The sequence below is a fragment of the Cupressus sempervirens genome, chromosome 10 (genome assembly GCF_028749045.1).
Source record: "Cupressus sempervirens isolate cs-2001-9-10 chromosome 10, ASM2874904v1, whole genome shotgun sequence".
Classification (NCBI taxonomy): Eukaryota; Viridiplantae; Streptophyta; class Pinopsida; order Cupressales; family Cupressaceae; genus Cupressus; species Cupressus sempervirens.
In genome coordinates this window covers 81,847,745-81,871,860 of record NC_143127.1, presented here as the reverse complement: position 1 = coordinate 81,871,860, position 24,116 = coordinate 81,847,745, and the positions used below count along the sequence as shown (strand labels likewise).

Here is a 24,116-nt window from a genome sequence, read left to right as displayed (position 1 = left end):
ATTTATTATTCATTATTATTATTTTTAGACCCAATACCGCCCCATGAACAATTTACCTACAATTTACCAATGCGTTCTAGACTCTTGCCTCATACAAATAATAATAATTAATCAATTAATTTACATACAATAAATATTACATTTTTAAAATTTTATTATAAATGTGACATTCTGGGTGAATGGTGATCAGTTCTAGAGAATCAATTGAATTGCTTCACTCAAAAGGTAGCTCAAAATAAATAATCATTAAAAACATCAGTTAACCCTAAAAGTACCATTCTTTTGCCACGTCACACAAAATGCCGAAGAGGATGCCCACATAAAGCAAGCAGAATGGCCGGCCATATGGTACCAAGTTAGGCTGAAAAGCCACCTGTCCGTTAAATAAAACCAATTTCTCCGATCGCTCTGTTTCACTGCCCCCCAATCATAAAACCGCTCCAGCCACAGAAAATTCTATGAAGGATTCAACAACAACAAAGCGGCCATGGATTTGCTGCTCCAATGGCTCGTAACATTGATCCTGTTGTTTGCAGCAAATGTTTGCGAGTGCCGTCTTCAAATCTCAGACGGATCCATAAATTTATCCGAGAAGGAAGGTTTTATAGGGGTTAATATCTCAGAAAAGGGTCTTAATTATGCGAGAGACCTGCTGGTTGATCAGGCTCTCCAATCTTTAGTTCCTCTACGCATACCAGATATGAAAAAGACCGTGAAGATCCGCTACATTCTGGACCTCAAAGCCAAACTATACGACGCAAGTATTTCCAACATCAGCGTGCCTTCCTCCGAGATTATTTTGGGGAAAACAGGAATCAGTATCATAGCTTCTCAAGTGGAGGTGAATCTGAGCATGAAATGGAAGTATTCTTACACAACTGGAGTATTTCCGATTACTGTCTCTGATAAAGGACGGGCTTTTGTCCAGGTACGGCATGTCTTTAAATCCGTGAATTTTAGGTTTTGATTGGATTATTTTGCAAATGCTCTGTTCTCAGTTTTTACTGTCTGCTCTCGTTTTTACTCCCGGAAAATTTGTCCTCGAAAGAATCTCAACCCTAAAACAATAGTCTTTACATTCTACTCAAAGAAAGCTGAATGCGCTGTAGCTCCTGATAATTGAACCTGGGTTGTTCAGAGACTTTCAAAGCAATTAGGGCGATTTTACGCGCGTAGGGAACTTTGCGCCTCTGATTTCCCTACTGTAAATTGCTCCGCACTCTCTATCTTTACAATTATTGGGAGCTCCGCCCAATTTACCTTTTAGTGATGTAGTTCAAATGAACGAACGGAGTTTGCTTATGAGCTCAAATTCTAGGTTGATTGACACATAACTATCCTACTTTAAACAAAAAAATTGAAGGAGCATTTGGTAGACTTTAAGAAATAAAAAATAATAATCAAAATCTATTAACAAAATCTATGTAGAATTTCATTTCTATTTCTAATAGATGAAGTTTGTAGATTTCAATTGTGGCACTTCTAACATATAATTAATAGTTTTGAATGATTATTAAGAAATTAAAATTAGATTTATATTGAAGATTATAACATAGAAACATTTTTATTATATCGTTTGTAATTGATAAGTAGGAGACATTTTCTACAACAAGTCAAATTGTGATATTTCTGTGAGGATTTAATTGTGGAGTTTTTTGAGTCAAACTCATTGACTTATATTTCATGAGTAGCGATTCACACATGAATCCATTTCTCATGAGAATAAATGGAAACTTAGCACTCATTGGATCTAGGTGGGTCAAGCACTATCTAGATCCAATGAGTGCTAAGTGTTCCGCTTATTCTCATGAGAGAAGGATTCATATGTGAATCACTAGTGACTCATGTAATGTGTGTCAATGAGTTTGACTCAATAAACTACACAGTTAAATTTTGATAGAAATATCATCATTTGTAATTGTCAACTAACCTAAAGTCAAACTATTTAGATTGTTAAATGTAGACTTTATTTCCTAGCAACACCCCTTTAAAGTTTACATTACAAAAAAAAAAAAAAAAACTAAGACCTACATATTATCAACATTAGCCTAAACTTCTATGTTGAGGCATATAATTGAATATTCAACTTTGCATTGCATTTGCTCAAACTCCTATTGTTTGGGAAAATGTTCCAACTCTACATCAATATCAACCTAAACTTCTTGTTCTAGACAAATATTGGATTACCCAGTAACACCTATGAATCATCACATACTTTATTATCCTCAAGCATATAACTTCATTTGTGAATTGAGATAAACTCCATCATCTATAGTAACACATCTCCAATATTATGAACTGAGACAAACTCAATGATTTGTTGATACTAATCACATGTCTTTAGACCAAGACAAACTCAATTATCTGCAAATGAACAACTGCTCTACAGAACTACAGGCCAAGGCAAATTTAATTATTTGCACAATACCTCCTTTTATCCTTCAAGAGGCATTCAAACAATAAAATTGCTTTGTTTTTGGTGCAACAAATCATCCCTTAGGGAGAAGCAAGCTTGGGATGATAGATCCTCCTACCTCCATTTTTTCCAACCTCCAACAAAATCTATTTAATTCGTAGACAAGATATACATTTTCACTACCATTTTTTGAAGATTCTTGATTATACATTGCAAACACCTTTCTCCCTTAGTTTCATTAGCAATCAAAGCATTATCTATTTTCAACTTGTCATCTTTAAGATCTCTAGCATGTTCACTACAATTCATAAGAATGTGCCCTTTTTATCGCAATAGAAGCTTTTGAAGTTATTTTTCCTCATTGAGGCATTAGTCTTCATTTTGATAAACAAAGCAATTTCCTCAATAAATAGTGAGTTTTAGCAACCCTTTTCTCTTCATCAAATAAGTGAGAAAACACATTTCCCAAGCTTGGACTTGGATTCCATTTAAATAATGCAAGCACAATGTTGTCCAAACTCGAAGGCATATTGCTTATTAAAATGGCTTTGGCATCATCATCATCATCATCATCATCATCATCATCATCAACTTGTACATTTTGTTCTAGTATGTTGAATAAGAAGAGAATGAAATATATTAATATGTTGACCAATGCTATCACCCTCTTCTTTCTTAACCCAAAATGTTTTTGTTTTCCCATTTTAGCACTTGAAGAACCAAACAAAGTATTGAAGCTTTGCACTATTTGGTTTGAAGCTTTCATTAGATCATTATGATGTAAATATGCCTTAGACAACCCAAGAGTCAAGACTAATCATTGTTGTATCTCCATGACCTTTTAATGCTCATTGAGTGCTTCATCTACATCTTGTGATTAAAATAAAATTTTGTTAACAATATACCAACAGCCTTTTTCTGTAAAAAACCAATTCACTCTAACTTGACAATTATGAAATTCATGATGTTCAAACTTTAGAATATCATATGATTTTTCTACTAAAAAAAATTAGTCTAATCACCTATGCTCCATTTTTATTTATCATAAACTAATATTATGTTTTGAACAACAATGACATTGACACATACCTTGTTTTGATAAAAGGCAATTGTAACTCTAAAATTACTTCATCAAATGAAACCTTGTGTTGTCCTTTTCCATGCCTCCAAGTTGGAACATTTAAAATCCTCTATTTTTTCACATACCCTCAAATTTATAAATGATTTCTTCACACATGGTCTTATTAGACATTACCTTTTACCTAAAGAGTTTGTTTTATATACTCACTACTACATTTGGACCTGAGTTGTGACGACCACCCGTTGCTGAAGTGATATAACTATGAATTGGCTTCAATTGGATGAGCATCAGACTTTTGCTATTGCAAATTGTGACGACAAAGGCATCTGTTGCAATTACAACAGATACGACTGTTGTAACTTGGAAGAAGGAAGGGGCAAGAGTTCGCATTGACGCCATCACAATTGTGACGTCCATGCGACAACTGTATTCCGGAAGCGACGTTGATCCGTTAGAACTAGCCATTGCAATTGAGATGGTTTTGCGACAACTGTGTGGTGCAAGTGACAGCTAGCCATCAGAACGTTCCATCGTAATTGTGATGACTAGTCGAATTATTAAAAAAAAGATAGTAAATTCATGTTATACCCCTCAATTTGATTACTAGATGTCCTTCCACTGAAATAAGCATATTGTGCCATCTTGAATGTTGTAGCTTGCAAAAGCTAAGTTGTAGAATAGATTTATAAGAATAGCTCATAATTGCCAGACGAAGTTATATAAGGGTTTTCTAGCCCTAAGTATTTTTCTCTCTATGTTGCTTGGCTGCCCATTTTATTATCTTTTTTTGTAAACCCTTTTTTTGGTCATCTGCATTTGCTGTTGTTTCAATTGGTTTGAAAATGTGTTATAGTGTTTTTGAATATAATTGTGTAAAGGACTATTTCGTCATTAGAATACAAGACAACTAAAGAAAGAACAAGACATTATAGTAGATTGTAGAAATCTTAAAACTTTTGGAGAGCTTTAATTTGAATTTCTTTCATCAGATATCTCTACAAATGGTACTATAGCTGCATGAAATGTATTGAATATGATATAATGCATTTTATTTGGAAAATAGATTAACACACAATATATTTTTTAAACAATTCAGCCAATGGCTTGGTAAATAGGTGATGTAGAATCAAATTTTAGAATGTATTTTCTGTTATTGTTTAGTGTGTTGCTTGAAAAATAGGTAAACATAGAACAAGTTTAATTCCTTTTATTACAATTTAGTTTGTTTGCAAAATAGGTCAACAAAGAACATTTTTTTTTTAGCAATTCAAATCTCTTCTTTTGTTTTAACAAGCCAAACTATGGGTTAGTATCAGATGTAAAAATGTATGCAATAATGTGCAAGCTAACACATTTATGTGGTGATGTATTGTTGGTCTAATATCTATTTATCTTTGGTGCCATATTTCTAATATTGGGTTTTGTTTAAGAGTATTTGTGGGGTGCTCATTTCATTCAATCTATGAAGGCTCTGAGTAACTCAGTGAAGAAAATAGGTAGAAAGCCTCTTCTAGGAGCTTCTTCAAAGCCAAGAGGGAGAAGGGGAAGTATAGAGAAACAAGAAGAAGTTATAGAAGTGACCAATTATATCAAGGCATCAATGAATGGAATGGATAGTTGTAACGAGATGGCTACATGTTCGAGCCCTCTGCTTGGTGATCCCATTTATCTTTCTTTAGACAATGTCAACATTACACCCAATTTAGTTTTGCCTGACCTAGAATTGTCCATTCCCCATAACAAACAAATTACTCATTGTGACTCCACTATTAAATTCTATGCACTTTCCCCATACTATTCCTCAAGCTCATTAGAATCAGAATATATTTTTGATGAGCCTTCCTTCAAAGAAACAACCAATTTAGCCCTAAATTGTCTACCCTCTATAGTAACATTGCCAACATAGCACATTTTCATGGGTTATTTTTTACAATTCATGTAGACAATCCTTTTTATGGACCTTTAGCAATCCCATTGAACTCCTACATTGATGATCAAAATAGGGAGGCTACAATTGTTTATGACTTTCTTAATACTCACAACTCATCTGCTGCCTTCAATCACAACTATAACATAAATTATCACATTGCTTCATATTTAGTTAGTTGTCGGAACATGTCATCACAATTGAATTTGTGATACCCGTCCAATAGAGATATGAAGAATAGGATTGTTGTCATGAATGAACCCAATTAATAAGAAATCAATCCATTGCCTTGAAACTTGAGGATAAAAAAGGGATCAACCATCCTACCATGAAGAACTCCTGCATACCATGGTGCTATATCCTGCTTATGCAACAAAGAAAGACGAATCCAAATATTCAAAGAGTGTATTTTCTAAGTATAGAAAATCATGATATCATTGTTCAAGTTTCTTAAAGCTATTGACACACATTAAATTCAAATGAAGGAGTTCTAAATCAATGGCATAATGATATACTTCAGTAAGCTACAAAGACTAATTGTAATATGTTTGAAAACGAAGACACTGGTATATCAATCAAGACAAGAGACCTATGTGCATATTTAGAAGAAAACCAACTTGGTTGAATGAACTCAAACTAAGTGCCGCTGTTAGCCACACTGCTACAATAGTTGGGTTTTGAGTAGCATTTAGACCAAGGAGTGCTATTCCTGGACCTAGAAAATCGATTGATTGCAGATCTTTACAGCAAAAATGTAAGTAACATTATTTGTTATTGAAACAAAAAGTCTGTAAGTGTGCCTTGTGCTCAATATCAGAAAATGTAATTAGTTCAAAATTAAAAAGAAATAAGCGAATTGAGGAGCAAAACTTCTCAAGGATCAAATTTAAGTTAGAACTTGTTAAACATGATTTGGTCAAGGCTTGCATAAAATTATAGAGATTTCTATGTCCATAATAGAAAATAGTATTAATTTTTACCATGTTTTAAGAGTTCATTGATAAGGTTATTGTAGTAGGCCACTCCAACTTTGTTAATTCCACCTTTGATTGTGCCATCTGTTCTCACAAAAACAATTTTTTTTTTTTTTTTTGTACTGCTGATTGCTAGTGACTTTTGTATAAGGGTTAAAAAATTGGCTCACATGGTAATATCCATGACTAGGATATGGAAAACCTTTATGCATCCCAACCCATGTCCTTCATTAGTTTCACATCTTCCTGCAAATCACACAGTCCAAGATAAAAATAGTAAATTCATTAGGAGGTTGAAAACATATAAAGAGTAGATTTGGATAGTCCATGGATGGTCTCTCAAAACTCCCATGTTTTCTTTCATATAAATATTCATTTGGGTAATCATACTTTGGGACTTGGGTCATTCTTAAGGAAGAAGCTAAAATTATTAAATCAAATTTGAAGAAACTAGATTGCAAAATCAAGATGTTTGGATAAATGGTTTGTACATTTGAAACCATAAAAATAAATATCCAAAATCATTAATCCTTGTGAATAATCATTTTTCTCAACAATAAAAGTTGTAATGAGAATGTGATAATAAAATTCACATGCCCAATTCGATTAATTTAAAAAAAAGTTAACTCATCTGCAATTTTAAAAAAATGATGACCATTATCTATATAGATTAGAAAAGTACCAAGTACCACATACCTCACTTCATATTTTGATGCAATCCTAGTAAACTTGTTTGCATTCTATCTGGTAAGTACAATCCATTTGTCACCATCGACAAGCACTGGAGCAACAAAATCTAATGTTAGAAAACTGCCATAATTAAAAAAGTTGACATAAGTTATGAGTTAAAACAATTGACATAAGTTCTAGAAAACTTATACACTTAGCCATTTCTTTTTTAATTCATCTTTAAGTTGATTTCCGCGTCTCCATATTGCAAAGACAAAGGGCCATAGAGTGTCCAAGTTACAGGGTTCTACTGATAATGCCATCTCCCCCATAGAGGAATAATCTGTCAAGTTGTAGGTGCCTACCCTACTTGTTAAATTCTGAATCAAGAATGCACGTGCAACTACATTCTATATGCATGAACAATAGGCGAAGCTGAAAAAATGCACCACGCTTACATTTATTTAATAGGTCTATTAAGTTTTTAAAATTATAGACCATCATGAACGTTATAACTCTAACTACTATGGACAAACAAGTTGACACATAGAAAGTGTTGATTTGCTTACATGTTGAGAACATTACCCTTGCCTATAAGAGTCAAAGTTATAATGTTCATGATGGTCTATAACTTAAAATACCTAATTAAAGACCTCTAACAAAAATGCAAACCTATTATGTTTTTCAGCTCCACCTAATGTTGTATGCATATGAATTGAGATTGCATATTGAATTATGGCCTCCTTTTGCATTGCTTGAAACCAAGAGATTTACACAGTTAGTTGTCATGCAATCATAGGGTAATTATGAGCTTCACTTGGTTTTGAGAATAGTTTAATATTCTCTACTAATTAGGGCCAACCACGTAAAGTGGAAGCTCATTTGCAAGGCCCCGCCCCACATTCTAAATTCCTCGTTAACATCTAAAATCTTTAAGAAAGGATCAATATTTAAAGTATCTGAAAGTTGGGCTACTCTCAGGGGAAGTCCACCATCATTGCTCGCAAGCAATTCATCACAATTCTTTAGTGTTTCCGTACATCTAATATAGGTACATCCAGGAATGTCCTCATCACCTCCTGTATAAAATGAATTCAATATTACAAAATGCCCCCTAAGAAATAATAGTTCAAGCGAAATAAACACATGAAAAACGAGAGAGAAAAAGATGAATCTACTAATAGGCGTTGCCATCGCATCTGTGGCCATGCTACGTGTTGAGTGAGTTTTATTGTTTTATTATTTGGATTTTGGAATATGTATGCAGTTGGATCAATAAGCACCTTAAAAAAGATCACTCTGTATACATACATAATACATAGATACATAGATACATACATACATAGACACACACGTGTGTGTATTTATGCATAAATACACACACACACATATAAAAATATACATATACATATACATATGTATATATATGTGTATATATACATACATACATACATATACAGAGATCACAAGGGCACGACTACGAAATGCAGAGATCACAAGGGCACGACAACGAAATGCAGTGATCACAAGCAAATGACAATGAAATCCTAGATCTCCACCAACGTTTAGAACTCTTCACCCTCGTTTGGAGCTTTCTGCCCTCTTTCGCATGCAACTCTCCACAATCAATCAAAACAAATGGGGAATGATTAATGTCGTGTTTTTTTGTTTTTTTTACAATCCACAATCCACAATCCACAAGATCTCTCTATATACATACATACATACATACATAGACACACACATGTGTGTGTATGTATATATACACACACACATATACACACACACACATATATACATATATATACATATACATATGTATATATACACATATATATATATACATATACATATGTATATATATGTATGTACATACATACACACGTACATACATACATACATACATACATACATACATACACACATACATACGTACATACATACATACATACATTCATCTGCATATGCAATTTTATTACCTTGGAAAAGTGTATTTGATCCTACTAGCTGGGAACAATCGATTGTTCGTTTTATTGTACCTAATATGATGACAGTTCTACAGGAATTTGTAATCAACCCAACTAATTAACAACTAGACCAATTTAATTGGGTTATGGCTTGTTTCTCTCTAAAAATATCTACTATGATATGTTTTTGTAAAATTTCTTATGAGCTCTACCCATTTATCTTGGTCTGCATTATTTTTGTGTAGGATCTTGACCAATCTTGAAAATTTGAATGCTGAAATGGAAGTTATCGAGGAAATGATTGAAACATATGCACAAGAACATGACATCCATTTTTCCCTGAAGTGGGACACACACACATGATGGTCTTCAAATTTATGGCTTTGGAACCAGTATCTATCTAGATTCTGTAAAACAACGAGTGCTTGCACAATTTGGAGATAGGTGGGTGATTGCATCATTGGAGCAACTAGTTGAGATGCACCATAATCGAATGAGAGAGAGTCTATGGCAATATACTAGAAGGAGAAGGAGCTATTTTAGAAAGAGATTGCACGACAGAAACAACAACTAGACAACATAGAGGATATTATGAGAGCACTGGATAGAATCCAGGAAAGTGTTGCGGTAGGTACTATGACATTAGAATCACTTGCAAGTGTCTTTAACAATTTACAGTCCAAATATCGAGAGGACTACAAGTTGTGAAATTTGTCATGTGTTGCATCTGCATTTGCTTCGCCATTGCTTATAAGAGTGTTTCAATGTTGGGAACCACTTCAACATCCTTTGCATGGTTTAGAGGTAATGTCATTGTGGCAGAGGCTTCTGCAAGGGAATGAGCCTCGTGATTATGACATTTACATAGAAGCAGAACTTGCTTCTTCAACTCCTTACACTCAACTCTTCACTGAAGTTATTCTTCTAGCAGTGATAATAGCTGCTACAAATTCCTGGGAGCCAAGGGACCCTGAACTATGCTACATTTTTTGGAGACATGGGATAAGTTACTACTGGCTTTAGTACTTCATAACATTTTGGATCATATAGTGATGTCCAAATTAACAACAATAATAGAGACTTAGGATCCTCGTAGGGAGACTGTGCCAATACATGCATGGTTACATCCTTGGCATCCATTGTTGGCCTAGCGTATGGAGCCTTTATATCCAACCATTCTGGAATATTTATGCAACAAGGACAGTGCAAGGGCAAGGGCATGACATGACAACACAATCACAGAGCAAGGGCAAGGGTACAAAGATCACAAGGGCATGACACAACAACACAATCACATAGCTAGGGCACGACCATAGATTGATTGGAGATTATTACAATACAGTCAAGCTCATTCGATGCCATGGAGAACAAAAAAAAACGTTTTTATTAAGTTTAAGATCTCATAGAGGGAGGAAGATATTCAAAGTTAGTGAGGAGAGTGCATTATAAGCAAAATACCACAGCAACAAAATGTAGAGAAAGGGCAATAAAATACAGAGCAAGGGCACAACTAGGCAATCATAGATCTCCACACTCCACACTCTTTCACAACTTCTCTATACTCTCATTCGGAGTTCGCCACAATCTTTCGTGCGCAACTCTCCACAATCGATTAAAACAAATGGGGAATGGTTTATGTCGTGTTTTTAATTTTTAAATATAAATACTCATGCGGGTGTCGCAATTACGATGCTGACATCAGTAATGTGATGACGTCGGGGACAATTGCAATATTTTTTAATGAAAATCACCACAAATTACACCGCTGTCACAATTTGACCCCAAATGTGGTAGTGACTAATCATTAAGCTTTGTAGCGTTTGAACAATCAAGGCAAGTTGAATCAGAGGCATTTGAAATCAGCTAAGATTTTGGAGAGTTGCAATAGACACATTTTGTTGAGAAAGATGTAGATTGAGGTTGTTGGATTCAAAAAACTCAAGAGTTTGTATATAAATGATCTCAATTTTGGTGAAGCCTGGAAAAATGGTACAAAACTTGTTACTCTAGACACAACCATCTGGTTGAATTTCATTATCCAAGATGATATGTTATTTAGAGCGAGTAAATTGTGCATTCCAAGGAGTTGTATGATGGAGAATGTCATCAAGGAGAAGCATAGTGGAGGGTTGGCTAGACATTTTGGTCGAGATAAAACCATTTCTTTGGTCAGTGAGAATTATTACTAGGCACAGTTGCAACAAAATGTTAAAAAAATTTATACAAAGTTGTAGAGTGTGTCAGATGAGAAAAGTAGTAAAGTAGAATACAAGGTTATATCAACCATCACCACTACCAAAGAAGCCATGGGAGGATATTAGTATGTACCTTATTCTTTGCTTACTAATGACTCATAGATAACATGATTCAATTTTTGTGGTGGTTGACAAATTTTTGACGATGACACATTTCATTCCTTGCAAGAAGACTAATGATGTTATTCATGTGGTAAAATTATTTTTTAGAGTAGTGAGACTACATGGTCTATGAAAGAGCATAGTTTTAGAGAGGGACACCAAGTTTGTTGGATATTGTTGAAGTTGATGAAAGTTCAACCCCATAGCTTCCAAGAATCACTTGCATGTAAACATCTATCACAGAAAGAGAAGAAAAAACTATGGAGGCCAGAATTCCTAGATTCACTGAAGATGAAACATTCTTAATGTGCAAAAAGAGAATTGCAAATTGTATTGAGTGAATGAATAATTACAAAGAGATCAGTCCTTATAAAGGAGATCAAAACCCTAAAAGGTAAAACCTAGGTTGCATTATAATAACTATTAAAAGAATTAATTATTAGATGCCTAAAGTTTAACTTAAGTAGAATAGAGTTAATTAGAAAATATCTAATTACTCTAATACCTCCCCTTAAGATAAACTTAGGGATTAGCTAAAAACCTAAAAACTACTACAGGAAGTATATTTGGGTCTTAGAAACAAATCCTGATGAGGTACCCAAGCACAATTAAATATCTATAAAAAAGAGAAATAAAGAAAACCACATGGGTGAAACCCTACTCCAAGAAGAGATGGAAATAATGCTAAAAGAGCTAGTAAAGGATTGAAGAAACCTCCAAACTAGAGAATGTCGCAGAAGATAGGAACAAAATGATGATCATGAAGAATATCACTGAAGCATATAGAAGCTACAAAGCTCTATCACAAAGTAACTACTGATTTAAAGAGCCACCACTAAAATAGAACCTGAACAAGTAGAGAAGATTGCAATCTGCATGAGTGCTCTTAGAAGACACTACTTGAATTAAGAGGCACAAACATGCAAACAATTGGACTCTAAGATACATATGGCATGAAACACTAAAGCTTGAAGAGCTGATCAATCGAAAAATGGAAGACCACAACCAAAGTAGGAATGAAAAGAAGTGGTAAGCGATCCATTTTACTGAAATGGATAGGTACCTAGCCACTACATCTGCCTAGTACATAGGAACTAAAAGTGAATACATAGCTCACTCCATCAAACCAATGAAGCATAAGAAACAACAAAACCCACCCCTCCCCCCCCCCCCCCCCCCCCCTAATATAGACAGGGGTGAGGTGATAGACAACTGAAAAAGTGGGCCTAAAGAATTGCATGTCAAGGAACCATGATCAAGATGTACAAAAGAATACTTATGTGTGTACTGAGGTGATCAATCTCAGACATGTTATGATGTTAATGTCACAGAAGGAAAACTTACAGGACAAAGGAAGATGACAAACAAAGGTAAAACATCAATACCCCATTACACTTTAATCAGAGTAATGCATGTACAATAAGGCACAAAATATGGTGAATCGCAAGAATACAATAATCTGCATGAGTGTCCTCGGATGACATTGCTCGAATCATAAGGCAAAACTATGCAAACCAACTAAAATGAAAAACATATTGCAATATCACACTTTATGTCAGTGTGTTTGCAAGAATGCATACAATAGATGTCTATATAGACTAGAAGAGACATAAGGCTGGTACAACAAATAGTACAACCCAAGACAAATCATCTGAAGCAACAAAATTGATCTTCGAACCTAAAGCAACCAAGATATCCACTAGATTACAAAAATACCAAAAACTGAATAGAATATTCCTAGAGCAAAATCTACAAAAACGACCAACATAGCTTGAAAGAGCTAGGAAAGACCTTTCCAACGATAGAAAGAATTCTCGAATTAGAGATTAGATGCTCAAGATATGTCTCTTGGAGTGCAAAATAGAAACCTTGGATTTGATTGCATAAACATGCAACAAAAAAGAATCAAAAGTCCAAATAGTTTGCACCATCACAATAGGGTTGGAAAGAGCTTTTTGACGATATAAGATTTGTCAAAAAATATTTTTGTACGACGTGGATATGACCAAAATACCACCAATTGGTTTTTGTGACAAAAATACTCAAAAAGATGATAGTTTGAAGGCCGTCAAATTTTGGCTAGAGAAGAATGATGTCATGACTAGTGCATGCAACGTACTTGGACTAACATGTGTTAGTACCTAGTTGACACAGGCTTGCCCATATATGAGTAGAACAATTGTGTCCAAATTGGACAATTTTTTTATGGAAATATGGCTATTTGGGCACTGCAAATCTAACGATGATGTTTGTTTGGGCTTAAAGTGAACAAAAAATAAAATTGACCCTCCAGATCCAACACAAAAAACCTCTAAGTAATGAAACCCTCTAGAAGAAAAAACACAAATTTGAAAGCCAAGCCAAACCTTTCATAAAAAGAACAAGGCATGAAGATTTGGAGCTCCGATACCATGTTAAAGTTGATGACAACTCAACTCCATAGCTCCCAAAAATCACCTGCATGCAAACACCTGTCATAGAAAGAGAGAAGCAAAAGCTATGGAGGCTAGAATTCCCAAATCCACAAAAGATGAAACATTCTTGATGTGCCAAAAAAGAATTACAAATTGTATTGAATGAATAATTAATTACAAAGAGATCAATCTTTATAGAGGAGATCAAAACCCTAAAAGGTAAAACCTAGGTTGCATTATAATAATTAGTAAAAGAATTAATTATTAGATGCCTAAAGTGTAATGACTCGTACCAATAGGCCACTAGATTGATCAAATGGTGGAGACTGAATGCTAAAGATGATATGATGAAAGTGCAACTCCAACTGAAACTCCAAACCAACAATTAAGCACAAGTGAAAGGACTGAAATATCCTTCCCACAACTGCAATAATTTAGGGGATCTTTCACACCCTCAAAATTGCGTACCAATTGAGAGTTTTCGTTCTTAATGGCCAATTGTGACTACTTGCAGAAACCCTAGGCTCCACAACGCACATCAACAAAAAGAAATAATAAATCTCGATGATAGGCAATGAGCCCTCAATGTCTATTTATTCTTTTTTCTTTGATAGGTCGGCCTCCCTTTTTAATTTTTCTCTGCTTCTTCCAACAACCTCTAGAAGATTTTTTTTAATATTTAATTTATAAAGTTACCTTGTAATATATATATTTTTAATTGATAACTTTATAATTAATTCCTCCAAAAAAATGGGACATTACAGGTCCGCCCCTCGTAAAATTGCTTGGCCTCAATCAATCTTAATGTTGGATGTGTTAGATTGTGGTGACTGATCAGGAAAGTACTGTACATACTTCATAAATAGTGAAATTTTTTTTTGGGAAGTAGCCGACATGGTAGCCGACATATTATGGCCGACATATGGCCGACATGTTATAACCCTAAAGCGGTTTAATACTTGTATAAAAAGGGCTTAGGGTTGGGTATTTTTCATGTGTGGTGATACGAAATTGGTTCTTGCGGCGGTATTGAGCTGTAAGGGATTACGGATTGTAATCAGGTTGTAATCACTGGATTGTAATAAGATCAGACTTGCTGTTTGGTGGACATAGCCCAGGGATTGGGTGAACCATGTTAAATCTTGGTGCCTTGTGTTCATTTTTGTGTGTTCTATTATTTTCTGTTATTGGTTATATTTGCATGTAGTTTTTATTTCTGTCCGTGGTTTATCCTAACAAGTGGTATCAGAGCAAGGTTGTCTTTCAGTTATCCTCTGCAGGAAAGTCTCACGGTTAAGTGGGAGTCTCATAGTTGAGTGGGAGCGATGGCAGATGAGGGTAAGTTGAGGGTTGACAGGTTTAATGGGCAGAACTTCCAGTTATGGAAGATGCAAATGGAAGACTATTTATATCAGAAGGATTTATGGAAGCCGTTGGAAGGAAAAGCCAAGAATCAGGGAACTATGTCAGAGGCTGAATGGGATGTTTTGGACAGAAAGGCACTCGGAAGCATTCGGTTATGCTTGGCACCATCGGTGGCATTTAATATTACAAAAGCAAAGACGACAGAAGATTTGATGAAAACCCTAGCAACACTGTATGAAAAGTCCTCCGCTTCAAATAAGGTATTTCTCATGAAGCGTTTATTTAATATGAAAATGGCAGAAGGTGGATCTGTTGCAGACCATTTAAATGAGTTTAATACTATTACTAGTCAATTATCTTCTGTGGGTATCAATTTTGATGAAGAAATTAGGGCTCTCTTGATTTTGTGTTCTTTGCCTGAAAGCTGGAATGGCTTGGTAATGGCGGTGAGTAATTCTGTTCCTGGATCTAGTACCCTAAAATATGATGATGTGATCGGTGTTATTTTAAGTGAGGAAACTCGTAGAAAATCCTCAGGTGGATCTACATCAGGAAGTGCTTTAAATGCACAAAGCAGGGGCAGAACGATTGAAAGAGGAAGTAACTCTGGAAATCATGGGAAATCAAGAGGAAAGTCAAAGGGGAGGAGGTCTCAATCGAGAGGACCAAATGATTGCTGGTACTGTGGGAAACCAGGGCACAAAAAGAAAGATTGCTGGACTCGAAAGAAAAATGAAGGAGATAAATCAGATGGAGACAAAGAGGCAAATGTGGTAAGTAACAAATCCGAAGAGGATGCTTTGCTTCTGTCTTTAGAGACTGTTGATGATTCATGGGTTTTAGATTCTGGTGCTTCTTTTCATGCTACACCTCATAGAGGTTATTTCATTGATTATGTCCAAGGGGATTTTGGGCTTGTTTATTTGGGGGATAATAAACCCTGTCAGATTGTTGGAAAGGGAAAAATTAAGATTAAGTTGCAGAATGGGAATCATTGGCTACTACATGAGGTAAGACATGTTCCAAAACTAAGTAGAAATTTAATTTCAGCAGGGCAACTCGGTGATGAGGGTTGTGTAGTTACTTTTAATGATAAAAATTGGAAGGTTTCAAAAGGTTCCCTTGTAGTAGCAAAAGTTGTGAAAGTAGGCACCTTATATCTTTGTACAGGTCATATTGTTCCTTCTAGTTTGATTGTTTCAGAGAAAAATGAATATTCAGGAACAATTACTGCAGTTGAGCAGGGAGATCAAATAGCTGCTGTAGATTCTGATACAGCGCTGTGGCACAATAGACTTGGGCACATGAGTGAGAAAGGTATGAAAGTACTTCATTCAAGGAAAGTTTTACCAGGTCTAAAATGTGTGAATATGGATTTTTGTGAAAGTTGTGTGTATGGAAAACAAAAGAGAGTGAGTTTTGTAAAGACAAGGAAGGAAAACAAAAAGGAGAAATTAGAGCTTGTGCATACAGATGTATGGGGACCGGCTCAGGTATCTTCCCTTGGTGGCTCTCATTATTATGTTACATTTATTGATGACGCAACTAGAAAAGTATGGGTTTATTTCCTTAGACAGAAATCTGATGTATTTCAAACTTTTAAGAAATGGAAATGCTTGGTTGAAAATGAGACTGGTAAGAAATTAAAATGTCTCAGATCTGATAATGGTGGTGAGTATTGTAGTCATGAATTTGAAGATTATTGCTCCACTAATGGTATTCGTAGACAAAAAACTATTCCAAGGACTCCACAGGAAAATGGAGTGGCTGAACGCATGAACAGGACTATAATGGAGCGCGCAAGGAGCATGAGGTTGCATGCTGGGTTGCCCTTACACATGTGGGCGGAGGCTGTCAATACTGTAGTATATTTGATTAATAGAGGTCCCTCTACTCCTTTGGGCTGTGGTATTCCAGAGGAAGCATGGACTGGTAAGAAGGTGAGTTATTCTTTTCTCAAAACCTTCGGTTGTGAAGCTTTTGCTCATATAGACTCTGAAAATAGAACCAAGCTAGAAGCTAAATCAAAGAAATGTGTCTTTGTTGGATATGGCATTAATGAATTTGGCTATAGGTTTTGGGATTTTGAAAATCATAAAATTATAAGAAGCCGGGATGTCATATTCAATGAAAAAGTGTTGTACAAAGATCTGTTGCAGCAACATGAGAAGAAAGAAGATGATTATGTAGTGCTGGATGATACTCCAAAAGCTGATGTTCCAGCCATTCCTCATGATGTGCAACAACTGCAACAACAAATACCACACACACCAGTGAATGTTAGACGGTCAACAAGGCCAATTAGACCTCCACAAAGGTTTTCTCCCTCTTTGTATTCTATTTTACTTACTGATGCTGGTGAACCTGAAAGTTATGATGAAGCTGTGCAGGTGGATACTAAGATTTAGTGGGAGTCTGCAATGAAAGATGAAATGGACTCTTTGCTGAAAAATAAGACATGGGATTTGTGCAAGTTGCCTGCAGGTAAAAGGGCTTTACAGAATAAATGGGTTTACAAGTTGAAAGAAGAGGAAGGAGGTAAGAAAAGATTTAAGGCCATGTTAGTTGTAAAAGGATTTGCACAGAAAAAGGGAATTGATTTTGATGAGATATTTTCTCCTGTTGTTAAAATGACTTCTATACGTACTGTTTTAAGTCTTGTGGCTACTGAAGATTTGCATTTAGAGTAGATGGATGTTAAAACAACCTTTCTTCATGGTGATTTGGATGCAGAAATATATATGGCTCAGCCACAGGGTTTTGAGGTCAAAGGTAAGAAGAACTTAGTGTGCAAATTGAAGAAAAGTTTATATGGCTTGAAGCAAGCACCTCGGCAATGGTATCTGAAATTTGATAGTTTTATGCATGAGCATGGATATAATAGGTGTCATTCAGATTATTGTGTTTATTTTAAGAGGTTGGATGATGATAGCTACATTATTTTATGTTTATATGTTGATGATATGCTTATAGCTGGGTCTAACATGGATCATATTAAGGGGCTGAAATGCCAATTAGCACATGCATTTGCTATGAAGGATTTGGGGGCAGCAAGACAAATCCTTGGTATGAAGATTTGCAGAGATAGGAAGAACAGAACATTGACGCTATCTCAAGCTGATTATGTTGAGAAGGTGTTGCAACGTTTCTCTATGGAGAATGCTAAAGCTGTCAGCACACCTTTACCTGGTCATTTGAAATTGACTAAGGAGATGTGTCCCAAGACACAGGAAGAGGAGGATAAGATGTCCAAGGTACCCTATGCTTCAGCTGTAGGAAGTTTGATGTATGCTATGGTATGCACTAGGCCAGATATTGCACATGCAGTGGGAGTCGTTAGCAGGTATATGAGTCATCCAGGATTTGAGCATTGGAATGCTGTCAAGTGGATTCTCAGATATTTGAGAGGAACATCCAATAAGTGTTTACACTTTGGGGGCTCTACTACTGATTTACAGGGCTATGTTGACTCAGATTTGGCTGGGGATATTGATACCAGGCGGAGTACTACAGGTTATGTCTTTACTGTTGGTGGGGCAGCCGTGAGCTGGGTTTCTAGGCTACAGAAGATTAATGCTCTCTCCACTACAGAGGCAGAGTATGTTGCTGCTACAGAGGCAGCCAAAGAGATGATATGGCTTCAGTTCTTCTTGGAAGAATTGGGACATCCTCAGAAGGATAATTATTTGTTCACAGATAGTCAGAGTGCCATTCATCTTGCTAAGAATTCAGCTTTGCATTCTAAGACCAAACACATACAGTTGCGGTACCATTTCATTCGGTCAGTTTTGGAGGATGGACAGTTAAAGCTGGAGAAGATACATACCAATGAAAATCCAGCAGATATGTTGACAAAGGTTGTAACAAGGGAGAAGCTGAACTCCTCTTCAGCTTCAGTTGGTCTTTTAGACTAAATGTGAATAAAAGAACAGCAGAGTCTAGGGTGGTTTGATCCAGTGGGAGCCCCATGCGGTAGTTGTATTGCTACAAGATCGGTCTCCAAGTGGGAGATTGTTGTTTAGTGTGGAGCCTGATCAGTCCCCAAGTGGGAGATTGTTAGATTGTGGTGACTGATCAGGAAAGTACTGTACATACTTCATAAATAGTGAATTTTTTTTTTGGGAAGTAGCCGACATGGTAGGCGACATATTATGGCCGACATATGGCCGACATGTTATAACCCTAAAGCGGTTTAATACTTGTATAAAAAGGGCTTAGGGTTGGGTATTTTTCATGTGTGGTGATACGAAATTGGTTCTTGCAGCGGTATTGAGCTGTAAAGGATTACGGATTGTAATCAGGTTGTAATCACTGGATTGTAATAAGATCGGACTTGCTGTTTGGTGGACATAGCCCATGGATTGGGTGAACCACATTAAATCTTGGTGCCTTGTGTTCATTTTTGTGTGTTCTATTATTGGTTATATTTGCATGTAGTTTTTATTTCTGTCCGTGGTTTATCCTAACAGGATGCTGCAAAATCACTTCTCCCTCCCAAGTAGCATCTTCAATAGGTAAATCTTTCCACTTCACTAGATACTCTCTGATTACTCTCCTACGAAGCTGTTTCTCTCTACTATCTAGAATCGATTCTGGCACTAAGATCAATTTCCCCTCATCATCCAAGGGAGGTAATACTATAGAAGGCATCACATTCTGACCCAATGCCTTTTTGAGGCGTGATACATGAAACACATTGTGCACTCTACTATCTGTGGGAAGCTCCAACTCATAAACCACCTCACCAACTCGTTTGATGATCTTGAATGGTCCATAATAGCGTGGCTTGAGTTTCTCTATACCACTCTTCTTGAGAGTGGACTGCTTATATGGCTGCAACATGAGGTAAACCATATCATTTTCCTTAAAACTACGCTCAATCCTCTTCTTGTCTGCATACTGTTTTTGCTGGTTTTGAGCTCTAACAATGTTGTCTCTGAGAGTAGCAGCTATATCCTTACTTTCTTGTAATAGTTCACCTGCACGGGGTACTCGACTGTCTCCCAACAACAAATGTAAGAAACTAGGTGCCTCATAATTGTAAAGTGCCATGAAGGGTGGCATTTGTATAGTCATATGATATGTAGTATTGTAACAATACTCATCGAGACATATCCATCTGACCCAAGCTCGCTATTGATCTGCCACATAATTCCTCAAATACCCTTCCACCCATTTGTTTACAATCTTTGTCTGACCATTATTCTGTGGGTGATAACTGGTACTAGGTGTAAGCTCAGTGCCACACAACTGAAATATCTCTTGCCAAAAGTGACTCATGAAGCGGCTGTCCTTGTTACTCATAATGCTTCGAGGCAAACCGTGTAATCTAAAAATCTCCCTGAAGAAGACCTCTGCCACCTGAGTTGCTGAGTATGTAGTAGCGATAGGGAAGAAGTGAGCATATTTTGTCAGCCTATCCACCACCACATAGATACAATCGCGCCCCTGGCCCTGGGCAAGCCCGTAATAAAATCCATAGAGATGCACTCCCACTTCCTGTCAGGAATAGGAAGTGGCTGTAGGAGCCCTGCTGGATAAGTGTGCTCTTGTTTGTTCTGGTGGCAAACATGACACTCACACACATACTGCAAAACATCAGCCTTAAGTCCCTTCCAAGTGAACCGTTCCCGTACTAACTTGTAAGTCTTGAAATACCCAAGATGGCCTGCTGTAGGTGAATTATGGAATGCTCTCAAAATCAACTGCTTCACTTTCGATCCTGGGACTAAGTAAATCTTGTTCTTGTAAATGATCAAATCATCTATGAGAGTGTAACTGGTGTCGATTGTTGTCCCCTCCACTATAGCGGAGGCCTACGTGTCTTTGGCATATTCTGCTACAATCAAGTGTCGCCAATCCTCTGATATTTGAATCATAGAAGTGAGGTGTGGCCTACGGGATAAAGCATCTGCAACAATATTTTGTGTCCCCTTAACATATGTGATATCAAATCATATGCCTGTAACTTACTCACCCACTTCTGCTGACGATCATTCAGGTCCCGCTGTCCCAAAAAGTGCTTCAAACTATTATGATCAGTTTTAGTACAAAATTTGCTGCCCACAAGATACTGTCTGAATTTGGCCAAGGCATGCATGATGGCTAACATCTCCTTATCATATATGTTGAATGATCTCTCAGCCCCTCTGAGTTTCCTACTCTCATAAGCTATAGGATGTTTGTCCTGCATGAGTACAACACCAACTCCCTCTCTAGAAGCATCACATTGAAGCTCAAATGGCTTTGTGAAATCAGGTAATGCTAATACTGGGCATGTAGTCATTATTTCCTTGAACCGCATAAAACACTCCTGTGCCTCTCGAGTCCACACAAATGCCCCTTTCTTTAGCAAATCTGTCATGGGCGCTGCATGTCGTGAGTAGCCACTAACAAACCTGCGATAGAATCCACATAGACCAAGGAACCCTCTTAACTGTGTAAGGTTCTCTGGTGGTGGCCAATCAACAATAGCACAAATCTTTTCAGGATCCATTCGCACTCCTTCCGCACTAATGATGTGTCCAAGATACAACAATTCTGTCATCCCCAAATCACATTTGGAGTCCTTGGCATACAAGGACTCACTCTGTAAAATGCTTAATACTGTCTCCAAGTGCTTTAAATGTTCCTGCCATGTCCTGCTATAGATCAAAATATCATCAAAGAACACTAGCACAAATTTCCTCAACTGATGGTGGAAGACCTTGTTCATAGTGGACTGAAAAGTGGCAGGTGCATTAGTCAAACCAAAAGGCATGACTACAAACTCGAAATGCCCGCAGTTTTTTCAATATCCTGCTCTCGAACTTTGCTCTGGTGATAGCCTGATGTCAAATCAATTTTTGTGAAATAACAAGCCCAATGCAATTCGTCTATTAGCTCATCGATGCGTGGCATGGGATACTTGTTCTTTATAGTTCTCTTATTCAACACCTTGTAATCAATACACATTCGTAGAGTACCATCCTTCTTGTTTACCAAAACAACAGAAGATGTAAAGGGTGACTTACTTGGTCTGATGTGTCCCATTGGTAGCAACTCGTTGATGGTCCTCTCGATCTCATCTTTGAGTCGTTTTGGGTGCCGGTATGGTGTGATCATGACAGGCTTAGCACCTTCCTCCAACTCGATAATGTATTCAATACCTTTGTCTGGTGGCCTGCCTGGTGGAATCTCACTGAATACCTTCCCATACTTGATTCTCAATTTCTGAATATCTGGATGATATTAAGTCTTATGTTGCTTCTCCTGGGTAGGCATCAAAGCGCATATTGCCGCCAACTCTATGTTATTATGTTTGGCTAATCTCTCCAACCGCCTAAATGAGATAGTCCTGACATCACCATTACGGATAGCCTTCAGCACATGAGTCCTTCCATCCACCACGAATCGTATCTCCATATCCTCTAATCTTAGGGTAACCTCCTTCAAAGAATGTAGCCATTGCATCCCAATTACTATGTCCATGTCACCCATGTTGACCACATGATAGTCCGCCTTGAACTCATAGTTGTTCAGGCGCAAAGGTAGATCTCGCACCATCCTATCACAACGAAGAGTATATCCATCAGCTACCTTAACTCTCAGTCCCTCGAACTCCTGAGTAATGAGTCCACACCTGTCCACAAATCGTGCATCAATGAAATTATGCGTGGCACTTGTATCCAATAGAGTAATAATCTTTTGTCCTGCCAAGACTCCCCGAAATCTGAAAGATCCCTCTCTTTGAATACTAGACAGACGTGCCTCCTGTAAATCTATCTTTGGAGCCTCTTTTTTCTCAGCACTATCTACCTCTTGTTCACCTTTTGCCTCATCAGGATCCTCATCATGGTGCTCTGAGATGTCTGAATTTGAACCTTCGTAATAAGCCCACATCACTCGGTTAGCCTTCCCCTTAGGCTTCATAGGACAATCATGACCAAACTCATAGGGACCTTTGCAAAAGAAGTATAGCTTCTTCCAATCTCAAGGTAACCTCCTTCAAAGAATGTAGCCATTGCATCCCAAGTACTATGTCCATGTCACCCATGTTGACCACATGATAGTCTACCTTGAACTCATAGTTGTTCAGGTGCAAAGGTAGATCTCATACCATCCTATCACAACAAAGAGTATATCCATCAACTACCTTAACTCTCACTCCCTCGAACTCCTCAGTAATGAGTCCACGCCTCTCCACAAATCATGCATCAATGAAATTATGCGTGGCACCTATATCCAACAGAGTAATAATCTTTTGTCCTTCCAAGACTCCACGAAATCTGAAAGATCCCTCTCTTTGAATACTAGATAGACGTGACTCCTGTAAATGTATCCTGGAGCCTATTTTTTCTCAACACTATCTACCTCTTGTTCACCCTCTGCCTCATCAGGATCTTCATGATGGTGCTCTGAGATGTCTGAATCTGAACCTTCGTAATAAGCCCACATCACCCAGTTAGCCTTCCCCTTAGGCTTCATAGGACAATCATGACCAAACTCATAGGGACCTTTGCAAAAGAAGTATAGCTTCTTCCTACGTAGGTCATTAAGTGTTTCCTTATCCCAAGGTGCAGCTAGCTTGTCTTTTGAGTCACTAACCTTCTCTTTACCCTTGTTGAATTCCCCTTTGTTATCTCTAAATGATGAAGAACTCTTTGAACTAAACCGGTTTGCTGGAGCTACAAGTTCCATACTACAGGCTTTCTTCATGGCTTCCTATAATGTAGGAGGATCAAAGGCCTTCACCCACCCCTTGAGTGGTTCAGTTAATCCCTCTGTGAATAAAATGACTAGCCTCCCTTCTGAAATGTCAGGTACAATCACTGCAAGCTTCTGAAAGTCATTGATAAATTGTTCTAAGCCTCCTGACTTTCTCAACTGGGCTAACTCTCGAAAATAAACTTTAGGATTTTTTTTATCAAACCTTTCTATCAATCTATCCACAAACTCCTGATAAGT

At 37.0% G+C, this 24,116-nt stretch overlaps 1 protein-coding gene across 1 annotated transcript in view; it reads left to right on the top strand.

Moving 5' to 3' along the window:
• The first annotated feature begins 415 nt into the window (after nt 1-415).
• The window catches only part of LOC149532677 (lipid-binding serum glycoprotein family protein), a 106,903-nt gene continuing 83,202 nt past the window's right edge, over nt 416-24,116 (top strand). The window contains exon 1 of the mRNA XM_089807440.1: nt 416-928. Within this exon, the coding sequence (XP_089663566.1) occupies nt 488-928 (441 nt within the window). The 5' untranslated portion in view covers nt 416-487. The remainder of the gene's footprint in view (nt 929-24,116) is intronic.